Source organism: Schistocerca americana, chromosome 4 (genome assembly GCF_021461395.2).
Source record: "Schistocerca americana isolate TAMUIC-IGC-003095 chromosome 4, iqSchAmer2.1, whole genome shotgun sequence".
In the NCBI taxonomy this organism is placed as follows: Eukaryota; Metazoa; Arthropoda; class Insecta; order Orthoptera; family Acrididae; genus Schistocerca; species Schistocerca americana.
Window position 1 is genome coordinate 219,169,026 of NC_060122.1, and position 14,304 is coordinate 219,183,329.

Here is a 14,304-nt window from a genome sequence, read left to right on the forward strand (position 1 = left end):
TTCCTCAGGAAATGGAACAGTTGTAGTTTCGGTTTGCTTTCAGTTGTTCGCACTACCAACATGGCAAGGCCTTATTGGCTAGTGTTATAAAGTCATGTTAGTCAGTCGTCCAGACTGTTGCCCTTGCAACTACTGAAAAGGTTTTGCCCCTCATCAGGAACCATATGAAAATCTGTTCTCTCCATAGATATAGCTGGCTGTATCACTCAAGCATGCAAGCAAGTCGACTGTGGCACATGGTACATAATGGAAAAATGTTATTCATTATGTAAAGCAACAGTCTCATTTTTATGCAGTTATGTCTGAGATGCAGGAAGATGTTTACCTGTGAAGAATTGCATCTAATAAATAATGTTAACCACATCTGACATCCTGAAGTTTTCATCAAAATGTGCAGTTTTATGGCATGAAATGTTCCTTTCTGTCCTGTTTGACAAGAGAGTTGGTTAGTAATTGATTGAAGAGTAAGTGTAAATAAAACGCACAGCACCTAAATTATTTAAAGTATGTTGTTTAAAACAAAAAAAAATGAGTTATCAAAACAAAAATTCATAATACAATAGTGCCTCATTTTTATGACCTTAATAATTTATGTTTTCTTGCTATTTAGATAATTTTTCATTAGTTCTGTAGTGAGGACCATTTTTAGACATTTCTCACCCCTTCCCCTCTTACTGGTAATGATGTACTGAGTAGGTACCATTAAAATTATGTTTTCTTTTGACTGCTAGCTATAGTTTTTTGATCAGTTACTGAAATTTCTGCACAATGTCATAGATTGAATGTTTGTCATGATTTGTACAGGACCAGTATTCGGAAGAGGAGCTACTGACACCGGACATATCATCTATATTAACAAATTTCAACTTCCAACAAGATAATGCCTCTGTTGATAGTGTTACCACAATGCAAGCTATATTTGAACTGGATGAAGACTACAATGTTGTTTTACAAGGTAGAATTGGACAGGTAAGATGATTTGTGGTTAATACATGTGATTTATTTCAAAATTCTCTAAAGTTATTATTTTGAGCAAATAAGTATTGTTTTTATGCCAGTTACCATGCTTGCAAACGAGACTATTTGTGTTTCATATTAAATAGTTGTTGAAAATGGGGTCCACATGCCTCTGTATTACAGAATAATAGTAAGAAGATAATTTAGGATCTGTTAGATGATGATAGGTTCATTGTTAAATAAGGCAAAGGCACCAGAAAGGCAGTTTTGATTCTACACTCGACAATAGGAGCAAGACTTAATAAAAAATTGAGACATTTTCATGAGATTTGTTGACACAGAAAAAGCATTTGATTGTGTAAAATGTTGCATAATGTTTGAAATTCCCGAGAAAAATAGGTCATATACAATATCTGCAAGAGAAAGCTATAAGAATGGAAGACCAAGATAGAAGCACACGGATTAAAAAGGGTCTAGTGCAGAAATGCCTTTCACCTTTCTTGTTCAACCTGTATATCAAAGGTGCAAAAAAGGTAACACAAGAGAGGACTATAACTGATATAAAATTCACAGTGAAAGGTTATAATGAGAAGATTCACTGATAACATTGCTATCCTCTGAGACAGTCAGTAAGAATTATAGGAACAGTCTACTGAGCACAGAATATCGATTACGAGCAAATGAAAGAAAGAGGAGAAGCAGAAATTATATCAGTGGCAAACTTTACATGAAATTTTGTGACCATGTAGTAGGTGAAGTGAAGGAATTCTGCTAAGTTTGAAGCAAAATAGTACACGCTGGGTGAAGCAAGGAGAATATAACAAGAAGGCTAACACAGGCAGGGAAAGCATTCATCACCAAAAGAAGTCTCGAAATGTCACCGCTGTTATAGCTTCACAGGTATCTCAAATCTTTCATTTCTTTAATAGTTTAGTTGGCAATTTCAGTGTGGCACACCAGTTCATTTAGGTGCCCACACTGATAAAACTTATTAAACCATAATCTTCCTTTTTATTAATGATAGTCTTGAGTGATGCTGGGAGATCTCTGTGACCAGCTGATAAGCTGTGATAAACTATCAACTTTCCAGGAAAACAGTCATCTAAGGACAGTAAAATGACTCTGTAATGTGACGAGGGCTCTGATCAGGTGTTAGCAATACTTTTTGAAGTGTCTGACGTAACACATCTTTGAGAGTCTTTTTGGGAGGACTTAGAAAATGGAAACCATCTGTGGGTATTATTTCTATTGAAAACACCAAGCAAATAAAATATGCGTCATCAGTTACTAAAACATTACAAACAATAATTTAGAGTTACTTGTGCATTGTTCCAAAACCAGGTACAGAATTAAACTCTTTGCTCATGATTTATCACTTCCAAACTGTTTACCATTTAGTGGTGATCTAGGTACAATAAATTTCGATGCCATATGCAGTGAGCACCCCAGTTAGATTTGCCTATTGGTATTACAAACTGCATGTACTTGCATATGGAAGCTCATGTGCCAGTTATAAAGTCTCATCTTCCCTCCACAGCTGTGCAGCAGGAGACTGTGATCCAGGACCTTCGGTGTGAGAACACAGTAACCATTATGTGCCGAAAACACAGTGCACTGTTACAAACATTTGTTTGCTGGGTTTTCAATGGTTGGAACTGCTTCACACAATACACTCTTGCCTTCTTCACACATTCTCCAACTTCTCCTTAAGTTAAATGACTGTTAACAAAGTTGGCTATAGAAAATACTTCTGTTTCTTCCATTACCAAATTGATGAGGCCTTGATGCCTTAAGTTGTATTCTATCAACCGATCCTTTCATTTAGCAAAATTGTGCCATAAATTGCATTTTTCCCCAATTCAGTTCAGTACCTTTTCATTGGTTTTCACATCTATCCATCATCACCATTCATTTGTATCAACGCATGTCAGAAACTTCTATTCTCTTTTTGTCTGAACTGCTTATGTTCGACATTTTAGTTCTGCACAAGACAACACCTGAGACAAATATCTTCAGAAAATACTTTCTAACGCTTAAATTTATGTTAGATGTTAACAAATTCCACTCTTTTTTGGGAGTGCCCTTCTTTCTGTAGCCAGTCTATATTTTCTATCCTCTCTGCTTCAACCGGCAGCAGTTATTTTGCTGCACAAATAACAAAACTCATCTACTACATTTAGTGCCTCATTACCTAATTCAGTTCTACAGGCATCTCCTGATTTGATTCAGCTACATTCCATTACCCTAGTTTTCCTTTTGTTGCTGTGAATTCTATACCCTCTTTACAAGATTCAAACCAGTCCATTCACCTGCACTTCCAAGTCCTTTGCTACCTCTATCAGAAATATAATGTTTTTGGCAAACCTCAAAGTTTTTATTTCTTCTTCCTGAAATTATATTTCCATTACAGAATTATCAATTACCATTTATTTCCTTTCCTGCTTACTCAGTACATGGATTGAATAGCTTCATGGAAGGGCCACAACCCTGTCTCACTCCCTTCGTCCACAGCTCGTGGCTAATGGATCACAGGGTCCCGGTTTGATTCCTGGGTGGATTGGAGATTTTCTCTGCCCAGGGACTGGGTGTTTGTGTTGTCCTCATCATTCCATCATCATTCATGAAAGTGGCTAGATTGGCTTGTGTACAGATTGAGAATGTGTACGGGCACTGACTACGCCCCACAAACCAAACATCATCATCCTCACTCCCTTCTCAACCACAGCTTATCTTTTCATGTCCTTCGGATATTGTAACTGCAGTCTCATTTTAAACAACCTTTTGGTCCCTGTATTTAACTCCTGCTACATTCCAAATTTCAAAGCGAATACTCCAGTTAACATTTTCAAAAGCTTTCTCTTAGTCTACAAATGCTATAAACGTAGGTTTGCTTTTTCTTAACATGTCTTCTACAATAAGTCATAGAGTTATTGTGCCTTGTGTGTTCCTAAATGTGTCCAGTATCCAAACTGATCCTCCGCAAGGTCAGATTCTACCAATTTTTCCATACTTTTGTAAATACTTCGTGTCAGTATTTTGCAACCATAACTTATTAATCTGGTAGTTTGATAATCTTCACATTTGTCAGTGCCTGCCTTCTTTGAAATTGTAATTACTACAGTCTTATTGAAGTCTGATGGTATTTCACCTGTCTCGTATATGTTGCACTCCAGGTAAAACACCTTTGTCATGGCTGGCTTTCCAAAGGATTTCAGTTATTGTGAGGGAGTGTCACTACTCCAGGGGCCTTGTTCCAACTTACATCTTTCAGTGCTCTGGCAAATTTTTTCACTTTATCATTTCTTCCATTTCATCTTCACTTACTTCCTTTTCCTTTTCTGTAACATAACCATCAAGTTAGTTTCCCTTATGTAGTCCTTCTGTACTGAGCTTTTGATAGTAATATCACTCCTTTTCTTTCCTCCGAAACTCTGTTTAATTTTGCTGTGAGAGGCCCTCTACCCATTCCCGCTTAGCCATTTTACACTTAATGTTAATCTCATTTTTTAAACATCTGTATTCCCTTTTGCCAGCTTCCTTTTCTGCATTTTTATATTTTCTCCTTTCATGAGTTACATTCAATGTCTCCTGTGCTATCCTAGGGTTCCTACTAGGCTTTGTCTTTTTGCCTATTCGATTCTCTGCTGGCTTCACTATATCATTTTTCATAGCTACCCATTTATCTTCTACTGTATCCATTTCCTCTTTTTTCAGTGAGTAGTTGCCTCATGCTCCCGTAGAAAATCTCAACCACCCCTGGTTCTTTCAAATGACCTCCTTGATTTCCTACCTTTTTGTGATTTCTTCTGTTTTAATCTGCACTTCATGACCAATAAATTATGGTTTCAGTCCTCATCTACCATGAAAATATCTAACAGTTTAATACCTGTTATTAAAATCTCTGCCTTTCCAGTGTCTTTAAGTCTGTTCCTCATATACAATTTACTATCTGATTCTTAAAACAAATGTTAGTGATGAAATTATACTCTGGAAAATTCAACCAGCCGGCATCCTCTTGCATTCCTTTCCTCCTAGTCCATGTTCTCCCACTACTTTTCCTTCTATTTTAACTAGTAGCAAGTACCTGTCCCCGATCATTAATGTCTTATCACCTTATATTCGGGGCCACTGACACAGCTCATCACTGAGGAAAAATACAAATAAGTATTTTTTGTCCAGAGATTTATAATAAGGATAATACATAATGTCAATTATATAACCTCTTGTAGATAAATGTTTTAAACAGTTCAACATACTTATAACAGCCACACAGTGTATTTACTCCCTTATAAAGTTTGCTGTCAACAAGAAGTCACCGTTTGCAAACAACAATGACATTCATAAAGATAATAATAAAAATATAAGTGATTTCCATTATCCATCACTCAGTCTAAGATGACAAAGAAATGGGTTAAGAATTCAGTCAAAAAAAAGAGTCCATGACTACCTACATACATAATAAAATTAACTTCAGTTATATATAAAAACAAAGATGAGGTGACTTACCGAACAAAAGCACTGGCAGGTCGATAGACACACAAACAAACACAAACATACACACAAAATTCAAGCTTTCGCAACAAACTGTTGCCTCATCAGGAAAGAGGGAAGGAGAGGGGAAGACGAAAGGAAGTGGGTTTTAAAGGAGAGGGTAAGGAGTCATTCCAATCCCGGGAGCGGAAAGACTTACCTTAGGGGGAAAAAAGGACAGGTATACACTTGCACACACGCACATATCCATCCACACATACAGACACAAGCATCATCTTTGCCTCTGCACTTCCGCCTCGACTGACATCTCTGCCCAAACTCTTTGTCTTTAAATATGTCTGCTTGTGTCTTTATATGTGTGGATGGATATGTGTGTGTGTGCGAGTGTATACCCGTCCTTTTTTCCCCCTAAGGTAAGTCTTTCCGCTCCCGGGATTGGAATGACTCCGTACCCTCTCCCTTAAAACCCACTTCCTTTCATCTTTCCCTCTCCTTCCCTCTTTCCTGATGAGGCAACAGTTTGTTGCGAAAGCTTGAATTTTGTGTGTATGTAAGTGTCTGTTTGTGTGTCTATCGACGTGCCAGCACTTTCGTTTGGTAAGTCACATCATCTTTGTTTTTAGATATATTTTTCCCATGTGGAATGTTTCCTTCCATTATATAAATATAAATATGTTACCTCATAACTAACCAGTGACACCAGTTACTGTCTTTCTGTTTTAGACAAGGGGTGACCAAGCCCCACATAGTTCTCAGGGAAAAGAAAAAATATAATGTAGTCAGGTGTATTTCTTTCAAGAAAATCATTTAAAAGTCAGTGTTATGCAGGTTTTTAACCGGGTCAGAACTGGAATCTTTTTATGGCAACTAACAAGTTGCCATTTGTCTTCCAAAATATTAAAAATACTTTGTACCCTCAGGTCTAACCCCTGCCCCCATACTTACAAACTTCGTATGGATGCCCTTGGTCTCAAGTTCTTATAAATTTGTGTGTTGATGCTTCCGAGTTCTGTGTGTGACATTCGGATTCTCATGTTGTGCAAAAAATCAATCTTAGCCACATATAAACAGAACAGAGAGTACAATTTCAGAAAGACTATTGAATATAATAGGTAAGTTTGTGCATAACTGCAATAAAGTGAAATATTTGAACTTACCCTATAAGGAAACATAACAAGTAAAATACAAGCTGAAAGATTTGAATGGAACAAACCAGTTTTTCATGTCTTCATCTCTCATACTTTACTACTACTACTGCTACTACTACTACTACTACTAATAATAATAATAATAATAATAATAAAATACTCAAGAGACTGTAGCTTAATGGATGGACATAAAAGTTGGACATTTTTTTTTCAATTGTAGGTACATAGATAGAATTTTTGTTTCATAAAATATATACAAATTTTACACTTTACAAATTTTATGGAATTCCTAAAGTCATTAAAGGAAATAGCAACCAGACTCAAGCCGGTGTGTCGAATCTAAGAGCCTGGTGATGTACGATCAAACTTTTGTGAAAATATCAATAACACAATTCCTAAGATAGCAAAGGCAGATAGGTGCAAAAAATATCACTCATCAGCCTAACACTTGTGCATCGAAGTCACTGGCAAGAATAATATACAGGAGAATGGGAAAGAAAATTATCTGTTAGATGACGATGAGTTTGGCTTTAGGAATGGTAAAAGCACCAGAAAGGCAGTTCTGCCATTAGGCTTGAAAGTATAGTGAAAACTGAAGAAAAATCAAGATGTACTAATAGGATTTGTGGTTCCAGAAAAAGCATTGAACAATGTAAACTGGTGCAAAATATTCCAAAATTCTGAGAAAAATTTGAGTAAGCTGTAGGGAAAGATGGTTAATATAAAATATATATTAGAACCAAGAAGGAACAATAAGATTGGAAGACCAAGAACAAAGTGCTGGAATTAAAAAGTGTGCAAGACAGGATGCAATCTTTCACTCCTACTCTTCAGTCTGTACATCAAAGAAGCAATGATGGACATGAAAGAAAGGTTCAAGAGTGGAATTAAAATTCAAGGTGAGAGGATATCAGTGATGAGATACATTGTTGACATGCTATACTCAGTGAAAGTGAAGAATTACAGAATCTGTTCAGTGGTATGAAGTCAAATGGATACAGAATATGGATTGAGAATAAACTGTGAATAGACAAAAGTAATGACAACTAGCAGAAATGAGAGCAGTGAAAAACTTATAATTAGCGATCATGAAGTAGAAAAAGTTAAGAAAGTAAATTAACCCATGATGGGTGAAGCAAGGAGGACATGGAAAGCAAAAACTGGCAAAGGCAAAGAGGGCATTCCTGGCCAAGAGAAGTCTGCTGGTATCAAACATTGGTCTTAATTTGAGGAAGAAATTTCTAAGAATGTACATTTGGAGCACAGTTTGTATGGCAGGGAATCATGGTCAGTAGGAAAAGCGGAACAGAACAGAATCGAAGCATTTGAGATGTGGTACTGCAGAAGTACAGTGTGTACATAAAGTCCGGGAACACTTTCAGTTATTTATTGCACAAGAACCAAACATTATACAGATATCATACTTATGTCATTTTGAAGAGAAACTGTGATTTATGTATTTTTTTCCATGTATATCGCCACAGCGTAGTTTGGTAAATTGCCGATAGTCAGTGCTCGTCACAAACATGGTGAGTTCAGGTGTGGAGCGAGCTTTCTGTGAGTTGAAGTCCGACAAAAACAAGTGTGCTACAGCTGTTCAATGGATGTTTAGAACCAAGTACGGTAAGAAGCCACCAGCAAAGAAGGCTATTTACCACTAGCACAACAAATTCGTTATGATGGTTGCTTGTGCCTGGCAAAAAGAAACGAACGTCCCAGTGTGTGTGATGTGAATGTCGAGTGAAAAAAAAAAAAAAAAAAAAACCCCTCTTTCAGAGTTTCTCTTCAAAATGCAATATGTATGACATCTGTACAGTATTTAGTTCTTGCGCAATAAATAATTGAAAGTGCTCCCAGACTTCATGTATACACTGTATTTTGAAAATCAGGTGGACTGATAAGATAAGAAAGGGGGGAGGTTTTCCACAGAATCGTGAAAGAAAGGAATGTTTGGAAAACAGTGACAGGTTTGTGGAACATGTGTTACTGCATTTGGGAATAACTAGCAAGGTACCATTTGGAACTTGGGAACTGTAGAGTGTAAAGACTGTAGGGGAAGACAGAGATCGAAATACAGCCAGCCGATAACTGAGGACATGTGGTGCAAGTACTACTTTGAATTGGAGAGGTTGGCACAGAAGAGGAATTCGTGGTGGGCCACATCAAACGAGTTGAAAGACTGATGATTAAAAACAAAGCTGGAACATGGCAGAACCGATAATTTAAAATTTGGAAATTTAGTAACATGACCAATATTGTCACATTTACAGCCATAGCACAAGGTGTTGCTTGAGTGTTAACTAACCACAAATTATTGTATGTAGTAGAAAACAAACAGCATTTATGCTGAAGGCAGCACGTCATGCACATGCAAAGAAATTTGTTTGAAAATGAGGAAGTAAGGATGAGCGGATGTTTAGGGTTTAGCATCTGTTTGACAATGGAGTACTCAGAGTTGGGGCAATAGCTTGGTTTGAGGAAGGACGAGGAAGGAATTTGGCATGTCCTCTCCAGATTGAGAGGACTTGTGGAAAACATAAATCTGGATAACCAGACAGGAATTTGAAGCACCATCTTCCTCATTACAAATCCAGTGTCTTATCACCATGCAACTTCACTCAATTTGAAAGTGATAATTGAATATCTCATATATTATGTTAACTGAGAAGGGAAAAGTGATAGAAATGTAATTATTGTTGTAATATGAAACCAGTGAAAATACCCCTGTGCATTGATTAGGTTAAAACAATAAAAATCTTCAGAAATCTAATGATTGATGAAATTAAATTTTTGGTGAGTGAAGGATTCACAGAAATCTCTGAAATCTGTAACAAAGATTTGTGATGAGGCAAGAAAATATTCCTTAGCAACAGTCGAATCAATCTTTCTTGAGAGAGAAGCTACTCCTAGTGGGGACAAAGGTGAAACAGTCTTACAACTTAATATTCCATACTGCAGATACATCAGATCCGTGAGTTAAATAAGTATCACAATGTCTGTTGTATGGAAGGAAAATTACTCTTATCTTTGATGAGAAGTCTCCCTTGTTATCAGAATATGGGTGAAATTGCTTATTTGCTATACCTAATGTAATTCTCAAGCCACTGCTTTCATACTTTAGAAGACTGGGATTCAGATCCATCTTTTAGCCATATCTGCCTGGATATCTACATCTACATATATACTCCGCTAGGCACCAAGTGGTGTGTGGTGGAGGCTACAATTCGTGCCAAAGTCACATTCCCTCCACCTCCCCCCACCGCCCCTCTGTTCCACTCGCGGATTGCACGAGGGAAAAACGGCTGTCTGAACGTCTCAGTACGAGCCCTAATTTCCCTTATCTTTGAGTGGTGTTCATGGCATGATGTGAAAGTTGGTGATAATAATATATGCTTTACGTCCTTGGCAAAGATCTGATTTCGGAATATAGTGAGCAGCTTCTTCCGTTTAGCGCATCGTCTGTCTGCAAGTGTATCTTACTTCAAACTTTCTATGAGATTTGTAACCCTCTCGCAATGGCTAAATGTACCAGTCACGAATCTTGCTGCTCTTCTTTGGACCTTCTCAATCTCTTGAATGAGACCCAACTGGTAAGGGTCCCATCATGACATTTCTAAATCACTGTTGACAATTGATAGGTTGATTCATTTAACAGTGCAACCACTGCTACCTTCCCCCATCCCTAATCCAGTATTGAGCTAATGACTTCATCATAGTAGAGTGTTAAACTTTAACTATCCATCCTTTTTTTTCCCCCAGTACCTGTACATCTTCCCATCTCATGTTTGTCCTCTCTATTTAGTGTCTGCCAATTTCTCTTGCCAAGGGAACTCTTGTACAGAAGTGTGGTGCATATGTGTTTTCTATTTCTTTCTTAAGTTCTCTCAACCCTTGGTCTTGTTTTTTATTTTGCAGGTGATAGTAAATCAACTCTCATCAATATTGGTATTTTTTAATCATGCATTATTTTTACAGGGCTTTTATGGAGAAGTATACAAAGGTTCAATGGAACGGGGTGGTGATATTGAGCCACAGTTAGTTGCAATAAAAAAACTGAAAACGAGTGCCCTTGCCACAAGCATGCAAGATTTCGAGCGTGAGATAGCTATTATGAAGGTAAAGTCTGTTTAGTTTATTTGAGCTCTATCATTTATTTTTGTTTTTATGCAGCCTCGCCATATTAGTGTGGTTGATTGTTAAATGTATATTCCTTCTGTTTCGCCTTTTTAACAAAGTGTGTTTTGCTAATATAAAAGTCTTTTACCCATGGTTTAGTGGAAGTATGATACAATATGTGAAAGACAGTCTCTCTCTCTCTCTCTCTCTCTCTCTCTCTCTGTCTCTCTCTCTAATGTGGTGCTGTAAAGTTAGCGTGGAAAACGAGCAACCAGGCAGAGAAATGTTTTGCCGTGTGCCAATCGGTAGTGAATGTACAGAGAGTGACGTGATGTTGCAAAGTCATACAAAGGCTACCTATTGAGCTAGTGGAAAACTAAACATCGCTCAACAAACAGTCTGGAAAATCCTTCATAAGCGATTAAGAGTGAAGCTGTACAAATTGTAGCTCATGCACAATCCATAAGCCATGATGAGAAATTGTACTATGTACGGTTCTGCACTAATATGCAGAATCATCTTGAAAATGACGAGTTTGCAAGCAAATTAATCTTCAGTGACAAAAGCATTTTTCATCTTTCGGAGGAGGTCAGCTAACACATCTTTTGCATGTGGGGGCAGAGAAGGTACATGCAACTGTCTGGCATCTCTGGGATTCTGAGAAAGTTAACCTGTTCTGTACCGTGTCCAAAAAGACATTCTTTGAAACTGATAGCAGAGATTTCACCTTTCAACAATATGTCCCCTTCCACATTTCCACAAGTGTGTAGGAGATGGCCAGAATGGTATGTTGGCACAGCATTACTTATGAGATAGGCTGTGTTGTGACTGCAGACTTGGCACTACTTGTGTGGCCTCTATATTCAGAAGACTTTACGCCTTGTAATTTTTCCTTTTCAGTTTACATCAAGGAAAGCATTTATGTTCCACCTCTACCACAGATCCTCAAAGACTTGCAAGAGCACCTCACGCCAGCTGTTCTTATTCTCACTCCCGATATGCTGGGTTGAGTATGTGCAAAACTGAACTACCAATTAGATATATGCCATGTTATGAAAGGTTGATACTTAGAACATTTATAAACATTATATATTAAAAAAAACTTTGAGTGTTTGTCTTCCACATACTGGAACATATGATGTTCTTGGCAATTTACCTGTACCAGTTTTTTTGAAATGTTTCATGGTTTTTATAATTATACAATATATTATAGCAAGTCAACCAACAAATACACATTTTCTGTTTGTTACGATGCACCACATACGCTAAAGTAATGACATTTTATCCATTTTAGCACTACTGGAAACATTTTATTACAGTTTGTTTCTTCTCATTCAAGAACTTCATGTTTGTTTGTAGTTGTCATCAACATGTAAAAGGATAATTTCACATGTTATTCAGGTTTTTGTGCAGAATGCATAGCCTTTGACATTGAATTATACATTTGCTTGGCAGGCTTTTAAAGTGGTGGTTATAAATTGTGATGTGATGCTCTCATCAGATAGGACCTTGGGCTCTTGGTCTATCAGTCTGCTTGCCCATTTACAATTTGTCTCTATCATATTAGGAACACATAATAAAGAAAAGAAGCACAGCTGTATACTACTTATAAAAACACTTGCAATGAAACTTCGAGGAAAGTCTCAAAGCGTTTGATATGATCAAGTTTTTAAGGGTATTGAAAAGAAATGTATTGTGTAAAATATGCTGGATCAACAACTTTTGTTGGATGGAATAAGCTGGAAGAGGCCTTTATAGCACTGTGACCAGCTGAAATAACAGCCTGACGATAATTACAGAGATCAGAAATGGAGCAAGTACAAGTTCAGTGTTGAGGGTTGTGTACCTTAGAAATAAAGGTGTCGCTGTTGTGTCAGTGCTGTACTGGCCTTTTCCTTCCCTTGATAGTTCTGTGAGTATAAAGAGCCTGAGAACTGTGGCACTGCAGTCGCTTCTTACTCTTGACTCATTCCCGTGCTAAAGTGCACAGGAGTGTGCCATCAGTGGCAAGTTTTGAGTAACCACTACACTTCTCCTGTTAACATGTTGAAATTTGGGTCTTTTGCCAAAGCTCAACACAGTTTACAAAGATTAATCTCACAAACATGCTAATATAATCATAACTGTGACTGAATTCTCAAACAGTGTTTTGCTAGGCAAGTACCAGAGGACATGACAGGTCAGTAGCCTATGAAAAAGCTCATTCTCAGTATAAAAATAAACATAAAATATCTCAACTTATGTTGTTGCAAACCCACACTGATTTCCATTTCATCATTGATGGTCTTTAAAACGAATACATTATTCAATAGAAAATGATGTATATTTATTGGATATTGAGGTAGGTAGTGAAGAGTCACGTATTACAAACATCAAAAAAAGTTTTGCATCACCTTGGTTCCCAGAACTCAAGAAGATAGATGTTGACTGTGGATATTGTCTCTTTGACTGTTCAGAGATGTCATTAAACCCACCCAAAGATGTAACAACCATGCATGAGCAGCACTTATTAGGTAGAGGGGGTCTAACAACCGATCAGTTCCAGTCATTCCACCAGGAAGAAGGTACACGGCTCATGTTTTCTGTAGTTCAACCATGCCCAGACGGTCAATACCGTGGTTTGACTGTGTCCACATTGTTACTTTGTGCCAGGAAGGACTCCCAACAAGGGAAGTGTCCAGGCGTCTCGGAGTGAAGCAAAGCGATGTTGTTTGGACATGGAGGAGATACAGAGAGAGACAGGAACTGTCGATGACGTGCCTCGCTCAGGTTGCCCAAGGGCTATTACTGCATTGGATGACCACTACCTATGGATTATAGCGAGGTGGCGCAGTGGTTAGACACTGGACTCGCATTTGGGAGGACGACGGTTCAATCCCGCGTCCGGCCATCCTGATTTAGGTTTTCCGTGATTTCCCTAAATCGCTCCAGGCAAATGCCGGGATGGTTCCTCTGAAAGGGCACGGCCGACTTCCTTCCCCATCCTTCCCTAATCCGATGAGACCGATGACCATGCTGTCTGGTCTCCTTCCCCAAACAACCAACCAACCAACCTACGGATTATGGCACGGAGGAACCCTGACAGCAACGCCACCATGTTGAATAATGTTTTTCGTGCAGCCACAGGCTGTCGTGTTACAACTCAAACTGCTCAAAAGGCTGCATGATGTGCAACATCACTCCTGACGTCCATGGTGAGGTCCATCTTTGCAACCACGACACCATGCAGTGCGGTACAGATAGGCCCAACAACATGCCGAATGGACCTTTCAGGATTGGCTTCATGTTCTCTTCACTGATGGATGTCACATATGCCTTCAACTACACAATTATTAGAGACGTGTTAGGAGGCAACCCGGTCAGACTGAATGCCTTAAGACACACTGTCCTGTGAGTGCAAAAAGGTGGAGGTTCCCTGCTGTTTTGGGGTGGCATTACATGAGGCCGACATATGCTGCTAGTGGTCATGGAAGGCGCCATAATGGCTGTACAATATGTAAATGCGATCCTCCAGCCGATAGTGCAACCATCACTGCAAGAGGATGTGCTACTGGGTATTAGATGTACCGGTATGTACAGCAATCTGGACCAC

At 38.2% G+C, this 14,304-nt stretch overlaps 1 protein-coding gene across 1 annotated transcript in view; it reads left to right on the top strand.

The window, feature by feature from the left end:
- LOC124613155 (tyrosine-protein kinase hopscotch) overlaps positions 1-14,304 on the top strand; it is a 189,515-nt gene that overhangs the window by 139,169 nt on the left and 36,042 nt on the right. Inside the window, exons 13-14 of the mRNA XM_047141782.1 lie at positions 805-969; positions 10,572-10,712. Of these exons, the coding sequence (XP_046997738.1) occupies positions 805-969; positions 10,572-10,712 (306 nt within the window). The remainder of the gene's footprint in view (positions 1-804; positions 970-10,571; positions 10,713-14,304) is intronic.